Source organism: Parasteatoda tepidariorum, chromosome 2 (assembly GCF_043381705.1).
Source record: "Parasteatoda tepidariorum isolate YZ-2023 chromosome 2, CAS_Ptep_4.0, whole genome shotgun sequence".
Taxonomy (NCBI): Eukaryota; Metazoa; Arthropoda; class Arachnida; order Araneae; family Theridiidae; genus Parasteatoda; species Parasteatoda tepidariorum.
The window spans coordinates 88,327,243-88,348,999 of NC_092205.1; the positions used below are offsets into that span (position 1 = coordinate 88,327,243).

The window sequence follows — 21,757 nt, forward strand, 5'->3', positions numbered from 1 at the left end:
GTTATTAAGGTTTAGTTGTAGTAGTATAAATTATTTGTTGATTTTGAGAGTTTCGAAACTAAAATAATAATTTTGTTTCTATCTTTAGGTGCATGAAATTGCAAATTTATCGATAAATTATTTTTCATTAAATAGTTATAGTCGTTTCTAACTATATTCACTTTGAATAGCCCTGTACTTGGAAATTTTTTTATATTTAGTCTTTACAGCTGTATACTACAGACAATGTTGTTTGTATGCCATTATGCGTATAATCATGTACAACAGTATTTTTATGCAACAATCTTTGCTTGCCTTTTTTTTTAAAGAAATGAGTGACTCAACTAGTAAAATAAATAAAGCATATTTTATTAAAAAACATTCAACAGAGTACTCCAACCAAATGTGTTGGAGCAGAAAAGCTCACATTTATGCTGAAACACGATAGAATCTGATGCAGTAGTGAAAATTAAATAAGACACATCTACCATTTTGAACAGATGAGAACGCAGAGGAAAGAGGTATATACACAGTTGTATCACATTGTATAATAAGCGTTATCTTCCTTCCATCTAACCCAGTCTTTGTTTCCAAGAAGTCAAAGTTAACAACAAACGAAAAATAATATTATGAACCTTCAGGAAACCAGATGGATTGTTATCTTAAGCCAATCTTGATTTCTCTGAAGTTTCACTCTTAAGCTGACAATAAACAATAAAAATTAGAACTTTCAGTGAAGAAAAGTCGGGTTGTTGTCTCAACCCAGTCTTAACTTCATGAAAGTTAACAATAAAAATTAAGAACTTTAAGTGAAAAAAAGTCGGGTTGTTGTCTCAACCCAGTCTCAATTTCATGAAAGTTAACAATAAAAATTAAGAACTTTCAAGAAATAAGATTCGTCGTTGCCTCAACCCATTCTTTAGCTCACAAAGTTAAACTTAACAATAACAATTACGAATTTTAGGGAAAAAGACTGATTGTTTTTTTTAAACATAGATGGAAGAAGACCCAACCCAAAAAATTGAGTTCTTGAATCAACATGAGAGGCAGGTTGAAATAGCAATTCATTATATACGTAAAATTAAACGTGATATTACTGGCACTATTTCTTAATAAAATCTAATTTTACTCATAATAAATAGCTTTTCAACCTACATTAAGCACTTGCATTTTTCGATTCCAATTTCATTTGGCACTTTGGATTCTAATACAATTCGTTCCGAGTCGATTGGAATTAGTATCCACTTTTGCCAGATCTTACTCCTGCACCACCACGACCTGAGTATCCACCAACTGCTCCTGAGGTAGCTCTTCCTGAAAATCCACCTTGTGCACCACCTCTGAATCCTGTATTTGCTCCTGCACCTATTCCAGCACCCCCAGTGCTCCCTGCACTAGCTCCAGAACCATAGTTTTCTGCTCCAGATCCGGCACTGTAGCTTCCAACACCAGCTCCACCGCTAGCTGCAGCATTTCTTCCTCCTGCTCCAGCTCCGTAACTGCCAGCTCCTGTTAACAGAAAATATGGATAAGTTTCAAAATATATTTGTAGTTTAATATCACTTTGTAACTTTTACTCAAAAACAACATAAAGAGAATGTCGTAAGCGTCATAAAGAAGCAGACCCTATTTACAAATGCAGGATTTAAATTTTTAGGGAAATATTTAGCTTCTAGTCTTGGTACTTCTGAGTTTTGTGTGTGTTTAGAAGATTCCATTTCTACGCATAAAACTTTGGATTTTAAATAATCGATTTGAAGAATCAAAACATTTGCTTTTTTATCCGACGCCTTTTTATTTTAATTAATAACCGTTATAAAAGTTGCGAAAATTTGCGTTTTAAACTTAGAGACCGTTCACTAATTATGCACATCTATACAGCTTTACCCGCAGGATTCATTGTTTCAAACCTTTTGGTAATTCAGTGAGTCAATTTTCAGTTCAGAAATTCAATTTTTATGGAACAAAAATCAGTTAACAAGTATACATTATAAAGTTTTAATGTGATGGATTCAGGGGTCGCATTATTAATTACTATTTTTAGCAAATGCAGTAATAAATTTTGTAGCATTGAGTTATGTACTTTCACTATCGATTCGTCTGTTACATCTGATTTTATAAAAGGATCGATTCGAATCAACAATACAGTAATCGTTTCATAGAATTTTTAAAGGATTGATTGCGGAATCATCCACTATAATGTTAAGACGCATATTTACTGTGTTTTTGTTTGGAGATTATTGAAACCCTACTCTAAAATTATTTGATTAAAGAAATCTTGAACTCTATTACAAATTCGAATTAAAGAATGGTATGAAAGAATATTATATGGATTATGGATATCGCTTATTTTTTAGGAAACGGCACCAAAATGTTGGCATTTTTTGACCTACTTCTAAGTCGGCAGACACACTGATGAAAGATAAATTCAGACATTCCAATTTAGTACTTGAAACTATCTCCTTTTGATATTATTGACAATTCTTTTAGTTATACAGTCAAACCCCGCTATAGTAAACCTTCAAGGGACCGAAATTTAGGTTCACTATAACCGGGAGTTCACTATATCCGTTCCGCAAGCAAATTAACTAATGGTTCCCAAACTCCTCTATTTTATTACACATTATTTAAATAAATGACTGAAAAATATTATTTAGTAGCGAAAAATGTGTTATTTTTCATTACTCTTCGTCTTGCTTACAAAAAAAATTTAGTAATCTTTAGCTGATGGGCGATCCTGACAGAAAATTCATATTGATCCCACTGACACCTTACAGGTGCACTATCTGCCAGGGTTGGAAATATCTGCTTGGTTTGTTTAGGGATGGGAAAGAGAAATAAAAGAAGCTTATCGCTAAATTCCCCTCTATAGATGGTTTTAAAAATCGGTATATGTATTTATTTTAAAGTAAAAATTTCAAANAATAAATGTACCAAAAATTCTATCGAGTTGAAGCTGTAATGCTTGTTAATACGAACTGCTTTTTATATTGCGGTTAGCCAATTGTAGAAAGTTGTCCGATTTGAAATCTCAACTCTTAGTGAGACAATTCAGTAATATTTTTATATAACTTTCTGTATATATTTTTCTAAAAGGGAAATATATCTATAAAGATACTCACCACTAAATCCTGATCGTGCACCACCACTGGAGAATCTGTCTTGAAGACCTGCGGGTGGTTGATCTACAGTCATTTGGACATCAGCAGGACTCTCTTTACCGTCGGTTCCTGGTTCATTGGTCCTGATGTTGGCACGGAATCCGTTGGCATCAGCGACGTACTCAACCACCCTAAAGAGGCCTTGATTGTCCGTGTATCCGTAGCTACCTCTCACTGTGCCACTGGCATCTCCTTCTTCATTACGATAATGCACATTGCCTTCTTCATCTTGTGCATTGTAATCAAAGTTGTATGGTTTTGGTGCACCCTGGCGGAAAATTGATTTTGATTAGAAGATGAAAAATCAATGTTTCATATTGGAAATCATATGGGGCAAAACTGAAAGCCGCCACCGGACACAGGGCAACTAGTACAAGAAGTGGCGATTAAATTTTTTTTTTGTTGATAATCGCCATTTTGTTTTCGTTGAAAGTGCACTCCATATGCTCTAAAGCACATGCTTTCAACTTCTTATATTATTTATTACACGGCTAAAAACTAAAACTGCAATCATCATCGGGTAGATAGGTGAGTAGGTACATCATTTACGTCGTACTAGGCTGTTGGCAACGGTCTGAGAAACTTCCCCGAGGATGATCCGAAGATATGCCATCACAATTTTGATCCTCTCCTGAGGAAATGTCTCTCCCACTGTGGTATCCCGACGACCTGCATGCGAAGTCGAGCACTTAACGGTAGAACAGTTTAAGGAGGGCCGATACCGCACACTTTGGGGCCCTACGCAGGATGATCAAAGTGGTCACCCACCAGCTTACTGACTGCAATCAGTGATGCTTGACTTCTACAGGGAGCCGTATCCTTATGATCAGTCCACTGCAGGACTGATCATCATCGGAACGTTCAGGTCATTTTACGCTGTTTCAAATTTCAGGGAGATTTTTAAAAAGAAAATCAGTAGGATTTTAGAAATGAACCATGTGGTGCTAACCATAGTCTAAGAAAAGCTTCATAAGAAATATTACGTTAATAATATTAATAGTTCATTTTTATAGTTTAGAATTTTTCAATTTTTGAAGAAGGTGCCGATGGCTTTCAAAAGTGGCCACTGTTAAAAATACTACTACTGGCCACTGGCGGGTTACAAAGTTTCTTAATTTTGTCTCATATCAAATCCATCAATAGTTATTGAGTAGTTCATTTTATTTACTGTAAGCGTATTTTGAAAGCGTGTAATAATTGGAATACTTTGTACGACAGAACAGACCTCATTTGTTCCAGATAGTTAATCTAGCATAGTTTGATAAACGCAATACTTACGAGTATAACTGAGTAAATTTTATGTAATTTATTGCAATGTAAAATTATTTTTTTAGCTTTACGCCTACTATTCGATGCAGGAAAAAAAATTCGGACTGTGTTAATTTATATTTAAAAAAGTGCGTGTGAAGATTTCGAATAAAGTTTTCACTGTACTACCAGGTAATTCAAACAGAATATATTGAATGTATTGTGCAGAATACTGAATAGCGGGATTATAATTTGCGGGAGTTTGTCATAATACAGAATTTGGGGATAAATTGAATGTATTGTACTTAGAAAATATATTGAATTGAATGTTTTTAATTGATTGGCAAAGGAACCAAATAAAGGATGGTTGACTGAATGTAAACAATTACTAGTTTCCTAAAACCGGAAGAAATTTAGAAAACTTTCAGTGTATCCCTCCGCTTATGTTGTGCTTACGATGTGATGTGTGAACAGGCTTAATATTCTAGGAAGTTTTATTATTGTGATTTGTGTTTAAATGTACGCATAATTTTACCATTCTTACGAGTTTTCTGCAATTTATAAATTATAACTGGTTCTGATCTTAAAACAAATTTAACAAAATTAATATGACAGCATAAATAAAGTGTAAGGTTAGTCATGTTTTGAGCGTTATCCCTTTTTTAGCTATTACAGGTGTGTAAAATAGGACCATTTGTTATTTTTCGGATAGCATCATAGCAAGCTTGCGGAGTATTCCGAATTTAGTTTTGTTGTTTGTTTCTTTAAAAATTAAATTGAAAGAGCACGTTACATTGAAAACCCTACAAGTATAATAATACTGGACGGTGCGTTTTTTCAAGCTTAGACGTTAAAATCAGTTGGAAGTCTGACGACGAATTTTAACTTCTAGCGCCATCTGTGTTTAGCTTACACGGTAAGCCTTCCCAAGTAAATAAAAAAAATAGTTACTGATGACATTGAAAATGCAATACATAATCACGTTTCTTACTCCTTGATCGAATCCAGAGGAAGAGCCACCAAAACTAGATGATCCTCCATATGAAGAAGCTCCTCCGGCATAGTTGCTAGCTCCTCCTGAAGCACCTCCAAAGCTTCCACCACCACTGCTGTAGCCAGCGCCTGCACCACCACTGCTGTAGCCAGCGCCTGCACCACCACTGCCGTAGTTGCTGCTACTTGAACCACCACTGTAACCACCAACGGCTAAGGCATAACTGGTGGCAGCAATGACCAGGACAGCGACCTGTTCGAACAAATAAACCATTGTAAATAAAATACATAATTGAGTATACACTACGTTGGTTTGTCTTTAAAGTATTAAAACCAAGTAGACACAATTTAAAACAATTTGCTAAAAATTCATAAATTAAATAAGATATGTCTAGAAAAATTGCTCAATTCATATAAGGTTTTTAGGCGTTCACTGTTCTAGTGGTTATTGCACTGGTCTACGAGGCCAGTCGTTGTGGGTTCTAATCCCACCGTTGACATAGATGTAACTTTCTCTCTCTCTGTGTGTGCCCTCTGGGTAACGATAAGAGAGTAGCAATTCTGGTACTTCTGAGACCAATGGGAAGTGCCCACCATTGAAAAAAAAAGGTATTCAATAAGCAAGAATTCTTTTTTCGATAATTTAAAACTAACAGCCACAAAACTGAATATGCATCCTGGAATTATTTTTATTGTCTGCGTAGTATAGGCGTGCACAACCTATGGCCTGCGGACCACATGCGGCCCGCCGACTGTTTATGTGTGCGATAAATTTCTTTTAATTTGGTTTTTGTTTAAACATTAAATATTTTTTTTATTAAAATATCTTCTTTTTCGTTAAAATTTATATCCTACTCCCAATAGTAGCAGTTTTTTTTAGTTTTAAATAAATTCAAATAATTAAAAGTATTTAATTAATACTTATAATTATTTGAATAATTTCAATAAGTTTATTGTAAGTTTATTGTAATTATTGTAAAAATTCAAATATTTTAAGTTTACTGATAAAAATGTTTGGTGCTTAGAACACTAATGTTCTGAAAAAAGTTATCATATTTGCCGCTAACATGACTAAATATGCGTGCGGCCCTTCAGTATGTTTTTACTAAAAACCTTTTTTCAATAGAGCAAAAATATTGCAGTTTCAAACCTTTCATAGTAAAAGGATTAAAAATTATTTTTTAAAAAATATAAAGGTAAAATGGTCACCTAGGCCCATCATGACGTTTTAGCTGACGTCACACTAGCGATAGGATCAAATTGCATTGTCCTTTAAAATTTCGTGACAAGGTGGATTTTAGCTAAGCATACAAGACTTCGCGAAAAGAAAACCTTATAATTACCTAGATTTTAAGATTATTTTCACCTTGAGACTAGCTTTATTAAAGGATTTTTTCACGCTTGGAAACTCGGAGTCAACCTCGATTTAAGGTTTTTATATAGTAGGTTGTTTTCCAAGGTATTAGATTTGGGTAATGTGCGTAGAATAGAGCAGATTGTCACAGATCTTGTTTTAAGGTTCGAATGTTTACACGTAAACCGCATAACAAACCTTTTTTAGGTTGACATTGAAAGGTTTTTGCTGAGTGAAAATAAACCTTATTTCGCTATCTGGGTATGATTTTAAAGCAATTTAAAGTACAGGAATTTGCACCGTTTTTTAGTTTTTTGGGTGTCCCTGAAAAACTCAAAGAAAAGATGAGAGACAGAAATGTATGATTTACTTTTTTTTTGTTCGAGGAACATGATATAAATTCTTACCAAGTTTAATAAAATATTTTTTACTTAGCAATTTTTTTAAATAATAAAGGGTGGAAAATGTTTTTTTTTTTAAAAAGCAAATTTAATGGGTTTAAAATATTAATCATAATATATATATATATTCTCAAATACAATTGCTTTAACTTGGTTAATATGATTTTGAAAACATTCAAATCTTGATAAATGTGTAAAATATTAATTTTGTAAATATAAAGATGTTTGGTAAACCTCATATATTTTTATACATTGCTAGAATATTCTGGAACATGTTCTGAACTTAAAATAACTTATTGAATTCCTTTCTTTATTTGTTTTACGCTTTTTAGAATGTAACTTTTGTGAATAAAAGAAAAGTGTAGAAACTGTTGGTTAAGTTATATCTCTTTTTGGTTTTTGACTTCTATGATAATAATGTAGATGGCGCTAAATATCAGCATGAAGAAAAGCCTTGCAGAAACCGTATGTGATATTATTTAAAAATACCGCATTTGTTGGGTTAAAAAAAGCATTCGAATGTTGAGAACCTATTATTAATTTTAATTACTTTCAACTAGGGCAGAAATTTTCTCCACTAATTGACGATTTTAAAAATGTTTAATTTTTTTTACAAAATATTTAAGCTTGTTGTCTGTTTTTAAGTTCGGTTAATTTTTTATAAGCCAGAACCCGTAAAGTTAAAAATTGATGCTTCGTTGCGAAGTTTCCAACTGGTTTTGAGGTTGAGGTTTCATGAGTTTTTTTTAATTTGTTTTGGCGAAAGAGACTCGAATTATATACCCTCGAACAGAAGCTATTTAAGTTATATGTAACTGTCAAGTTAATTTTATAAAAAGTTACCCATTAATAACAAACTATTTTGCAAACGTTATGCATTCTAAATAGTTATTCATAATTGCTGGATTAATTCCTGTTCGTTTCCATTCAATTCATAGCTATTTTTTATTTCTCATCTAGGTAAAACCAAAAAAAAAAAAATCATAACAACAAATTGCTTCTTTCTTCTTTTCTTTTTTTTTTTTTAACGAAAATTAAATAATTTTTAAAATATTTATCTATATCAAAAGTTGATTTATAGATGTGAAGTTTATATAATTTAAAAATAATGTTTTACTTTGAGTTTAAAAGTTATTCAAGTTGGGTTCTCATTCAGTAACTTAGTTCTAAGAATAACTACAAATAGTTATAAGTGACAGAAGGTAAAAAGTCACTGGAATATATAAGAGGGGCTAATAAAGCTACTAATAAATTTTGTGTAAATTAGTTTCAAAGTTTATATGTTGATAATAGGAAATAAACCTCATACATTTTATTTAATTTTATAACCGTTGTTGAACAGCCGACCCAATTTTATGGGTTTACGACTACTAATGCTCAACTCCGTAACCTTGTAATTTTGAACCCAATCCAGAAGACAAGGGGACTCCTGGATCGAGTATTGGGAGAAATTGACCTTCGTGGTAAAATTATTTTTTAATAAAATTATTTTTATTTCATTAATGGGTGATAATCATTTTTAATTGAGAATATTATTATAAATTTAAACAGCTATTGGTGAATCAAATGCATTCACATTTATATTAACATTATATGAAAAGTGAAATTAATTTGTGCAATGAACGACTCTAATTGATTAACATTGTAAAACAAAAAAGTGAAAAATTCGATGAAATGACTCACAATATCTTTTTTTATTAAAATTCCTTTCAAAATTAAAATTTTTAATAAAATTATTTTTATTTCTTTAATGGGTGATAATCAGTTTTAATTGAGAATATTATTATAAATTTAAATAGTTATTATAGAATCAAATGCATTGACACTTACAGTTCCTGGTCAAATTATTAGACGCACTATATGATTTTATGTATAATCCTAATTATCAGGTGATACTTTACAGCTTTATTGTTTTTAAGCAACTGAAACCGGTTTGACTAGTTAACGTTCGTGTATCAATTGGTTAAATTAGACGATATATAATGTAAATTTGTCGATAGGATAAATTAGACTATGTATTATATAAATATAGAATATTTATTATATCAGGTATTGTATCAGTATATTGTAATAATTAGATCAAATTATTAGACGTCTCATGCTTTGCACGATTTTATATGCAATACTTATATTTAAACATGCATGTAATGGGTTTTTAATCAGAAGATTTTTTATGTACTTTCTATTTGTATTTAAATTTAACGTATTGCATTACAATGTTAACCAATTAATACACGAACGTAAACAAGTTTTAACCGGTTTCAGCCGCGTAAAAACGCTAAAGCTGTAGTGTATCACCTGATAGTTAAGATTTTACATAGAATCTTACAGTGCGTCTAATAATTTGGCCAGGGACTGTATATCAAGATAGTATGAAAAGGGAAGTTAATTTGGGCAATGAGCGACTCAAATGTTCTTGGAACCTTCAGCCATTGCAAAATCACACTAAAACTGTCACCTAATCCTTCATCCACTAAAATCTTCGGAATTTAAAGAATTACAAATTAAAATGAGTTAATGAATAGTTAAATAAGATTAAAAGAACCTTCATCCATTTCAAAATCACCCTAAAACCCTCACTTAATCCTTCATCCACTAAAATCTTCGGAATTTAAAGACTTTTAAATTAAATTAAGTTAATGAATAGTTAAATAAGATTAAAAGAATCTTTATCCATTTCAAAATCACCCTAAAACTCTCACTTAATCCCTCATCCACTAAAATCTTCGGAATTTAAAGACTTCAAAATTAAAATGAGTTAATCAGTAGTTAAATAAGATTAAAGGAAGATCTTCCTACGTTAAGCTCAAAGAAGATCATTCTATCCTAATTTTTTGCAATCTCAAGCATTTATTTTCGAAAATGTAATTTTCCGCGAAGCTCATCGTGCACTAAAAGTTCTTTTTATCGAAAGATATCGAATTTTTCAAAGAAAACCATACATACTTGAAAGAAATACATCCTTTTTGCTGGCGATACTCTCGGAGGACTAGTCAGGAAGAAATTCTGAAGATGAGTTTGTTGAGAATGAGTTCCATGTCTTCCCTTTATATACAGAATTCCAGAGTTACTTCTTCAAAAAGTGTCACGAGGGTGGGGAGGATGTGGGAGAAGGGGTGTTCGGATCAAGAGATCGTCTGACCCCACAGCTTCCTGCTCATTAATTTGCATCCACTCTTCTTAAAACACGAGAGAGCAGCAGGTTTGCTCGATTTTTTTGTTCTTTTTGTTTTGACCGATGAATGACTGGACAAGAGAGTTGAAAACGAGAGTGTTCTTTAATAGAGGGGGGGAAGGGGATGGAATTGTAAAAAGTAGGTAATCGTTTGGCTTTAGGGTAGAGATGATCTTAATTTCGATTTCTCTATCATGAAGTTCGAAAAAGGAAAAAGTGAATGATTTTTGATTGAATTTGCATGCAAAGGCGTGTGGAATACGTTATTTATGATGTTTGAAGAGTTTGAATATCCTTAAAGGGAATTCCGCTATCTCTTTTTATTCTTTTTCAATTTAAATAACAGTTTCCTCAGTAGTAGTTCGCCTTTGTTATTATTTTTCATTCCAATTAAACCGTTAATGGGATTTCTTCGATTTAAATAAATCCCATTATGTCTGTTTAGTTGAAACAATAATCATCCCATTTTTTTTAATGTTTTGTATGCATGGCCTGCAATAATTTGACACTTCTTTTGTTCATGAAATACTATTAATTTTTGCGCAAGGATTAAATTGGCTAATTATTAATATCTTTAAGTTATCAAAGAGACCATCACTCTTTACACTAATTACTAAGCCTTTATTTTTAAAGTGTGATAAAACTTAAAATTTATTTGTTTTGCTTTTTGCTGATCTAATCTTTAACTGTAAGACTTGAGGCAATATAATGATAAGACACATTTCATAGAGAGCGTTTTGGTGGAAAATTCATCTCGATTTCCAAGTAGGCAATAAGTCGTTTTTTTTTGTTGTATTGTATTGTGTTGTTATCTAGCGGAAAATCAGGAAATATCTAATTGGAGATAATATTAAGAAACTGTTTAACGCAATAATGAAAAATTCGTCTTATGACTAAACCGAAAACCTTCAGTAAAATAATTTCTTAAACAATCGAGTCAACCGGTTTGCGCGTTCTCCAGATTTAGAATCTGAAAAAAATTTAATTTATATCCAAGGTTCCAACCCAGTGCTGCAATAGATAACTTTTCGAACTGTTGATGGGCATCAAGAGTTCGGTAAATGGTTTGCCTCCTTCAGTCACCATTTATCGAACACGAAGTCCCGCAGTGGACCAGTAGTCCAGCAGTAAACTGATCGTAAAGACCCGGTTCCCAGTAGAACACCGAAGTCAAGCATCACTGCTGCCGTCAGTAAGCAGGTGGGTGATCACTTTGATCTGCCTGCGTAGGATCGGAGGGTGCGCGGTATCGATTCATGTTACACTGTTCTACCGTAAAGTGCTCAACTTCTCACGCAGGTCGTCGGGCTACCAAAGCAGGGGAGGCATCCCCTTTACAAGAGGATTAAAATTGTGATGGCATTTCTTCGGTTCATTCTCAGGGATGTTTCCCAGATCGTAGCAGCAAATAGCCCATTGTGCAGCTCTAGTGTGACCTACCTACCTACCTGAAGTACATACCTACCTTCAGTCACCACGGTTTTATTTTCTTTTAAAAAAAATTATTGGCAATCGTGCCTTTTCATGCATCAAACTTTTATTCACTTATTATTGTTTCGATAATCCTTTTCGGGTGTCAAAACTTGTCGACATGTTTGTATGTGAACTATGCAGCAAATGACATTTTTATTGACAAGCATATATAACTTGTTATATAAGTGCTTAGAATGGAATATTTACGGTACTTTCAGAGTTTTACTTTTCAGGTTGACTTTAAATTTACTTTTTTATTATTCATTTGAGTTCCACCATTACAGAAAAGCTTCTATAATCATTTTATTATTAAATCATATATCTTAATTTGAAATTATACTGTTTTAATAATTTTGCAAATTAATTTTCCTTTTTTTTATATTTAAATTTTATTTCATAATCGTCGTTGAACAGCCGACCCAATTATTTGGGTTTAACACTACTAATGTTCAACTCCGTAGCCTTGTAATTTTGAGTCCAAACCAGAAAACAAGGGAACTCCTGGATCAAGTAGTGGAAGAAATTCTGCCTTCCTGGAGGACTCTTCGATGGAACTTACCCGCATTTGTGTTACATGGAGAGGAAGACCACGAAAACCTCCCACGATTAGCTTGACAGCAAGGGGATTCTTACCTATGAACAGTCCACATCTGAGGATATTTCACGTCAGCACTGTGGTCAGTGCAAGCTGGATGCGGAATACGTATCGATCAGCCATCACTAGGATTCGAGCCAAGTTCACCTTTTTGGAAGGCGAATGAGAAAATTTACATTCGTCAGTCCAGACATTAAATTGAAGTTGGATTAGACACCAGTTATAGTAATCTAGTCATCGCTGGTGATCATGTCTATGCTTTCTTGGGGATTGGGAGTTAAAGGAAAAAAGCTTAAATATCAAATTCTTCATCCTCTGTTCGATTTCTCGGTCTTCCTGAGTTATACTGTCTGTGGAAAGTCTAATAGTTTGTAGTTTTTCCCATGAAGAGCTGTACAAAGTGTCTCGATGGAAATTCCATGACTGTTACGGATGGAACTATATTACATTGAGCATAAGTCATAGTTTGATTATAGAGTTCGTCAATTCTAAAAAGAAGATCATATAAATTCGTAACTAAAAGCTGCCGTTTTAGCAGCAGTCTAGTTCATCCAATTTTGTTGCGAAAAAAAAATATTCGCTATAAAAAAAAGTTTTATTTTTCAAGTGGTTTTAAATTTTTCTTCTTATTAAATAATAATATAAAGTTAGAAATAGGCAAACGATTCTTTTTTTTAGTATATCTTGTTTTTAAAATCGTTTTCTAGTTTGTCAAAAATTTATTTTTTAAGTTCTGTTTCATGTGATAGGCATCAGAATCGAAATGCATGCGTTGCTATGGCCACCGCTGCTGCTTGATAATTATTTTAGAATTCTTTTTTTCACTTTTAATTTTGTTATGCATTATGTTGGTGAGTTTATTTTTGAGATATGGGACCAGAGAGATCCCATAAACACTTCTTGAGTTGTGAGAAGAGAATTTCATCATTTGAATGATATTTTTGTTTTTATTGTTTTAATTAAGAATCAGAAATTCTAGCCTACAGTTCAAACTCGATCGTTTTCAATACTAATTTATGTGAATATCACAAATAAAGAGTGGCCCAAACTAAATGACACGGTCCCAAAGGCTAGAGTTGAAGCAAGAAAAAGCGATGCCAAGATCTAAGCTTACCGAGGCTGAAAAAGTCAAAGCAAAAGAACGTAGACGAGAATACCATAAGCGTTATGCACAAACGGAAAAACAAAAGGATTCCGTTTGTAAGCGAAAGCATGGAGTCCGTTTCTCACAAAAGTACCAAAGTGGTTGACAGAATTGAACCCTACCGAAGAGCGAATGGTGGCTCTCCGAACCCCTTTTTGCAAATACGAGAATTGGGTGTTGAACACCAGTTAGGGATAAAAGGATCTATTGTCAACGTACCCAATGACTTGCACAAGACTATCAACTGTCTTTCACGCAATATAAATGATTCATTCACTATACATGTAAAATTGAGAAAAGACCTAGCTTTCAAACCCCATTTCATGAATGAACTTGTGAATTCGAAACGGGTGTATGATGTAGCTTACAATCTCTTTCAAACACCATTATACCAATCCGAAAATGTTAATATTGATCTCGATTGACTGTTCAATGTCTGTTCCATCATCAAAGGAAATCACAATTTTTATTTTAATTGATTTACGTTTCGAAATCTTAACAGAAGAAAATGTAAATTTCAAATCAATAGTAGTAAATAAGCCTTTAAGAACATGCCCTTCAAAATTTATTGCCTCCCAATTCATATATTCATTGATCTTTTTTTTTTTTGTTGTCGTTGTAAAAGGGCAACCATATTGGGAAAAATGTATATTTCACCCCCTTGCGGCAGAAAGATTAACTCTGAGTGGATTATGAATTTATCTATTATTTGGTCCTCTATGTGTAACGTTTTCTTTATTTGATTTTATGAATTTCGCTTTAATTTATCGTTTTTGAATTTAGGTTATTCGCGAACGCAACGGCCAATAAAAAACGTTGTTATTTGAGACGAATGTCTGCTAGCAGAACGACATGATCATCAGTTGCACTGGAGTTTTCTTCAGTGTAGCATGGTAACGTTCCTTCTTTATTGTGGCTTATTAAATTAAAAAAAGAAAAATGTTTTTTATTCTTTCTTATGCGAGTGAAAACAAAATGGAATCTCTCTCTCTTTTTTTTCTAGGGAAGGAACATCTAAATCACATCGGAAAATATTTGTTAAAAATCTTCTTATTAGAGTTCAAACCTTGTGCCTGATAAATCGCTCTACTAAATTTAATGATCTAATATGAAAGGTTCATTTAAACTTTAGATTCCATACTTTTCTGAATCATATTACTTCAAACATTAAAATATGCAAAAAGTATACAGAAATACTTTATGCTGTAGCATTTAATTTTGCAAAAGAAGTTTTTTGACAACAATTTTTATCAAACAATTATAAAGTGAAAAACGTAAAATAAAGAATGCTTAAGATAAAAAAAAAAACAATTCTAAAAACTCCTCATATTTAAATAAAAAACTTTCAGATTTTTTTTCTTTTTTTGTTATTCTTAAAGTGTATCAGACGTTAAAAGCCATTCTGTAGAGAACTATCATCAAATTAGCAAAAAAATTATTTACAAGTAAATTTTTTATTATAAAAATCATAACACTTACTTGCTTTATAAACGCAGAAAATTCCAAATGAAATGTTTTTCGTTTTAAAATTTTATTCGGAAATAACATATACATAGATTATCCCTACATTACTTTTAGATGACATACCACACAACAAAATTTTGTAATTGTAAGATCTCGATATGAATTTCAATATGTAAGTTGAAAACAGAATAGCTGAATTCTAGTTGAAATTAATCACTCAAAATTAAAAAATACTTACCAAAAATACGATGAAAATTTATTAATTATCAACATAAATAACACTATTTCAAGTAATTCGGATGATTCTTTACTGTTGTTTTTCGAATTATGTAGATACAGTAATATATACTATTCTATAAAGAAGGAGAATATTCTATAACTTTTACAGTTCTGCACGTAAGCAATGTTGTAAGCATTGTTGACTTCACTTTAATTTGTAATGAATTGAAGACAAAAATACGTATTTTACCGTAATACACACATCTGTAACAGTATTCGATCACGAAATCGGAAGTTATGGGTAGCATATTTGTTGATTATAGAAAGGTCAAAATTGTTGAGAAATTATTCTTCAGATGTCGGGTAAGTTCTGTTTCAGAAAGATTTACCAATGTTTTGAGTCGTTTTTCAAGCTCTTCAGCCTTTTCTTTAGGGAAATTTTGCTTTTTATTTGCTGCTAAAAATGGCGTCCTACTCTGCTAATGATTCTGATAAAACTAAATGAAAACTTAATAAATAAAATCCTAAAAATAACCTCCCCGCTAGAGGGCGTATTCGAGCGTTACGATCGCGAATTGTCAATTTTACTACGCAGCGACAAAATAAGATTACAGTGAATCATCTTCAATGCATTTTCTGTGATTCTTTATTATGAAGAAACTCGCGAAAGGCTACGCACTTACTAATATAAATTTTAATAATAAACTTTAGAAAATTGAGAAGTATACTTAATGATGCTTGTTATTAATCCCTTTACTAACGCGAAATTTCTGCATCATTGCCAAAAAGACCAAATAAAACGAAGGAAAAAAGAATGGTATATCTCTAAAAAACTAATATTTCCTAGAAATTCTTAACAATAATAACATATCGAAAGAAAAAAAATGATACTGACCTAATCTATTTTTTAGCAACTAATAAAACCTTTTATTTTTAAAAATAAAAAAGTCATTTTATAATGGTATAATTGAAATAAACTAATAAAAATAAAGCTCTTTTAAAATAATTAACTTTGTTTACTCCATCAAGCATCTCAATGGAAAACTAAAACAATGGAAAAATCTAATAACAATCTCATTTTTACTAAATCATTTTCTCTGTAATTCATTTTACTTCGTATCATTACACTTCCTGTATACATATCATTACGTATCAGACTAACGTGCACTAAGTATATTGTCCCCTAATATTAGATACACACTTTAAATATCGATATCACGGTTAATTGTTCAGTTCNATTTTATTATTAAATCATATATCTTAATTTGAAATTATACTGTTTTAATAATTTTGTCAATTAATTTTCCTTTTTTTTATATTTAAATTTTATTTTATAATCGTCGTTGAACAGCTGACCCCAATTATTTGGGTTTACAATTACTAATGTTCAACTCCGTAGCCTTGAGATTTTGAACCCAAACCAGAAGACAAGGGAACTCCTGGATCAAGTATTGAGATAAATTCTGCCTTCGTGGAGGACTTTTTGATGGAACTAACCCGCATTTGCATTACATGGAGAGGAAGACCCCGAAAACCTCCCACGGTTAACTTGACAGCAAGGGGAATATAGCTTGACAGATATGGGACCAAAGGGGATCCCATAAACACTTCTTGAGTTGTGAGAAGAGAATTTCATCATTTGAACGATATTTTTGTTTTTATTGTTTTAATTAAGAATCTGAAATTCTAACCTACAGTTCAAACTCGATCGTTTTCAATACTAATTTATGTGAATATCGCAAGTAAAGAGTGTCCCAAACTGATTGACACGGTCCCAAAGGCTAGAGTTGAAGCAAGAAAAAAACGATGCCAAGACCTAAACTTACCAAGGCTGAAAAAGCCGAAGACGAAGAACGTAGACGGGAATACCTTAAGTGTTACACACAAACGGAAAAACAAAACGATTCCGTTTGCAAACGAAAGCTTGAAGCTCGTTCCTCACAAAAGTACCAAAGTAGTTGACAGAAATGAACCCTACCGAATAGCGAATGGTGGCTCTCCGAACCCCTTTACTGCAAATACGAGAACTGGGTGTTGGTTGATCACCAGTTAGGCATGAAAGGATCCACTGTCCACGTACCCAATGACTTGCACAAGACTATCAAATGTCTTCCACGCAATATAAATGATTCATTCACTATAAATGTAAAATTGAGAAAAAGCCTAGCTTTCAAACCCCATTTCATGTATGAACTTGTGAATCCGAAACGGGTGTATGATGTAGCTTACAATCTCTTTCAAACACCATTATACCTATCCGAAAATGTTAATATTGATCTCGATTGACTGTTCAATGTCTGTTCTATCATCAAAGGAAATCACAATTTTTATTTTAGTTGATTTACGTTTCGAAATCTTAAAAATAACAGAAGAAAATGTAAATTTCAAATCAATAGTAGTAAATAAGCCTTTAAAAACATGCCCTTCAAAATTTATTGCCTCCCAATTCATATATTCATCGATCTTTTTTGTTGTTGTTGTAAAATGGCAACCATATTGGGAAAAATGTATATTTCACCCCCTTGCGGCAGAAAGATTAACTCTGAGTGGATTATGAATTTATCTATTATTTGGTCCTCTATGTGTAACGTTTTCTTTATTTGATTTTATGAATTTCGCTTTAATTTATCGTATTTGAATTTAGGTTATTCGCGAACGCAACGGCCAATAAAAAACGTTGTTATTTGAGACGAATGTCTGCTAGCAGAACAACATGATCATCAGTTGCACTGGAGTTTTCTTCAGTGTAGCATAGTAACGTCCCTTCTTTATTGTGGCTTATTAAATTAAAAAAAGAAAAACGTTTGTTATTCTTTCTTATGCGAGTGAAAACAAAATGGAATCAATCTCTTTTTTTTTCTCTATGGAAGGAACATCTTAAAAACATTGTAAAATATTTGTTAAAAATCTTATTAGAGTTAAAACCTAGTGCCTGATAAATCGATCTACTAAATTTAATGATCTAAATATGAAAGGTCTATTTAAGCTTTACATTCCATACTTTTCTGAATAATATTACTTCAAACATTAAAATATGCAAAAAGTATACAGAAACACATTATGTTATACCATTTAATTTTGCAAAAAAAGTTTTTTGACGCCAATTTTTATCAAACAATTATAAAGCAAAAAACGTAAAATAAAGAATGCTTAAGATTAAAAAAAAACGATTCTAAGAATTCCTTATATTGAAATAAAAAACTTTCATATATTTTTCTTTTTTTGTTAGTCTTAAAGTTCTTAATCAGACGTAAAAAACCATTCTGTAGAGAACTATCATCAAATTAGCAAATAATTATTTACAAGTAAATTTTTTATTATATAAATCATAACACCTTACTTGTTTTACAGAAAAATTCCAAATGAAATGTTTTTCGTTTGAAAATTGTATTCTGAAATAATATATACATAGAATATCCCTACATTACTTTTCGATGACATACCACGCTACAAAATTTTATAATGGTAAGATCTCGATATGAATTTCAATACGTAAGTTAAAAACAGAATAGCTGAATTCTAGTTGAAATTAATCACTCAAAATTAAAAATTACTTTCCAAGAAAGCGATAAAAATTTATTAATAATCAATACAAATGACACTAGTTCAAGTAATTCGGATGATTCTTTACTGTTGTTTTTCGAATTATGTAGATACAGTAATATATACTATTCTATAAAAAAGGAGAATATTCTATAACTTTTACAGTTCTGCACGTAAGCAATGTTGACTTCACTTTAATTTGTAATGAATTGAAGACAAAAATATGTATTTTACCGTATTACACACATCTGTAACAGTATGCGATCACGAAATCGGAAGTTATGGGTTACATATTTGTTGATTATAGAAAGGTCAAAATTGTTGAGAAATTATTCTTCAGATGTCGGGCAAGTTCTGCTTCAGAAGGATTTACCAATGTTTTGGATCGCTTTTCAAGCTCTTCAGCCTTTTCTTTAGGGAAATTTTGCTTTTTATTTGCTGCTGAAAATGGCGTCCTACTCTGTGCTAATGATTCTGATAAAACTAAATGAAAACTTAATAAATAAAATCCTAAAAATAACCTCCCCGCTAGAGGGCGTATTCGAGCGTTACGATCGCGAATCGTCAATTTTAACGCGCAGCGACAAAAAAACGAGTACAGTGAATCTTCTTCAATGCATTTTCTGTGATTCTTTATTAGGAATAAACTTGCGAAAGGCTACGCATTTACTAATATAAATTTTAATAATTAACTTTAGAAAATTGAGAAGTATGCGTACTGATACTTGTTATTAATCTCTTTACTAAAGCGACATTTCTGTATCGTTGTCAAAAATGCTAAATACCAAGGAGGAAAAAAAAATGGTATATCTCTAAAAAACTAATATTTCCTAGAAATTCTTAACAATAATAACATATCGAAAGAAAAAAAATGATACTGACCTAATCTATTTTTTAGCAACTAATAAAACCTTTTATTTTTAAAAATAAAAAAGTCATTTTATAATGGTATAATTGAAATAAACTAATAAAAATAAAGCTCTTTTAAAATAATTAACTTTGTTTACTCCATCAAGCATCTCAATGGAAAACTAAAACAATGGAAAAATCTAATAACAATCTCATTTTTACTAAATCATTTTCTCTGTAATTCATTTTACTTCTTATCATTACACTTCCTGTATACATATCATTACGTATCAGACTAACGTGCACTAAGTATATTGTCCCCTAATATTAGATACACACTTTAAATATATCGATATCACGGTTAATTGTTCAGTTAGGGTTACAAGCTTTATACCATTTTTGTTATTTTTTGTACTATATATATATATATATATATATAATACAGATTTTGCCATCACTTTAATGTTAGCAAACTAACCCACGTTAGTTTTTAGCATGCATGATTTCTATTTCAAATTAGGCAGTGGTAAATAAAAAGAGGCAAAGAATTATTAGTCCCGCCTTTTACTAAATTGGTAATAAAATAGTTCGAATACCAATCATTAGTCCCGCCTTTTACTAAATTGGTAATAAAATAGTTCGAATACCAATTATTAGTCCCGCCTTTTACTAAATTGGTAATAAAATAGTTCGAATACTATTTATTTTCCGTATTCTGATTACAATCCTTCTGAAAATGTCCCTTACCCGGTTCTTTCACTAAGTACTTCATGACTTTACGTTATTAAACTCAGCAAAACTCGTTTAACGTATTTCATCTCACTGGAATAGAGATAAATAGTACTTAGCATCACTTGGTATGATGCTATTCCTCTCGGTCAACTCATGATAGTCAAAATTTACCACTATCAATTTCATCCGGTTAATATCTTTTTTGAGGAGTAAAATAATCAATATAATACTTCATACCTAAAACTATATAAGTATGTTTGGTACTTATGGCACAACCCTTCAACATTTGAATTTTTTGGGCGTAATACATTTATCAGTGTCAGCAAACTAAATCTGAATTTAAAAATAAATAGACAAATAAATAAATAAAATAGAAAATCAGAATTTTTGTAAGAGCCTGATAAGGACTACGGAGCGTGATCTATCTGACCTTTAATTTGCAGTTTAGAATATTCTTAAGTAGTGGTGTAAGAAAGTTTTTTAGTTCTAATTCCTTAAAATAATAATACACTATCTTTGCTACCACTAAATTTGAATGAATAATATTTGAAACAATAATGAACCCGTTGCAGAACTCTTATCAAAACTGCACCATTTACCGTAACACCAGTAATATCATAATAATTAAGCGCCATATATGTGAGACGATTTTATATGGTTCCCCTAAATTAATTATGAATATACATAGTTAATTTTTTATTATAGCACGTAGCTTATTTTTTTATTTTACCTAAGGGATTACCAACATTAATTAAGCATCAATGTCTTAAATAAAAGTATGGCAATTTTTTTACGGTTCTTCTACACAAATAAATACATTTACTCCGTTGCTTTTGCTTTTTAGTACTTAGCTAATTTCTTTCATTTCAATATCCATATGAATCACGATGGCTCAGGAGAAAGAGCGTTCGCTTTCCAATGCGGCGAACCGGGCTCGAATCCCAGTCTAAACGAATTCCGAATCCGGCTTGCACCGACCACAGTGCAGACGTGAAATATCCTCAGTGGTAGACGGATCATTAGTTGGAGTCCCCTTGCCATTAGCCTAATTGTGGGAGGTTCTCGTGGTCTTCCTCTCCATGTAACGCAAATGCGGGTTAGCTCCATCAAAAAGTCCTCCACGAAGGCAAATTTCTCCCAATACTCGATTCAGGAGCTCCCTTGTCTTCTGGATTAGGTTCAAAATTACAAGGCTACGGAGTTGAACATTCGTGGTCGTAAATCCATAAAATTGGGTCTGATGTTCAACGACGTTTATAAAATAAAATATGTATAAGTTGAATCGTGGAAAATGGTGATAGGTTTATCATTAGACAAGTTATTGATTTAAATTTTATAGGAATTTTATGAAATTTTGAACTGATTATTGGGCACAGAAATAGTAATTTGTACGTTTTACTTTTTAACTTCTTATATGGAGTTAAATT

At 31.9% G+C, this 21,757-nt stretch overlaps 1 protein-coding gene across 1 annotated transcript; it reads right to left on the bottom strand.

Moving 5' to 3' along the window:
- Window positions 1-324: 324 nt before the first annotated feature.
- Window positions 325-10,202, bottom strand: LOC107449602 (uncharacterized). The gene is made up of 4 exons (XM_043052058.2): window positions 10,083-10,202; window positions 5,380-5,634; window positions 3,102-3,408; window positions 325-1,488 (listed from the first exon to the last, which is right to left on the bottom strand). The coding sequence occupies exons 1-4, from the start codon at window positions 10,095-10,097 to the stop codon at window positions 1,214-1,216; spliced, it is 852 nt and encodes a 283-aa protein (XP_042907992.1). The 5' UTR covers window positions 10,098-10,202; the 3' UTR covers window positions 325-1,213.
- Between the last annotated feature and the right edge of the window lie 11,555 nt (window positions 10,203-21,757).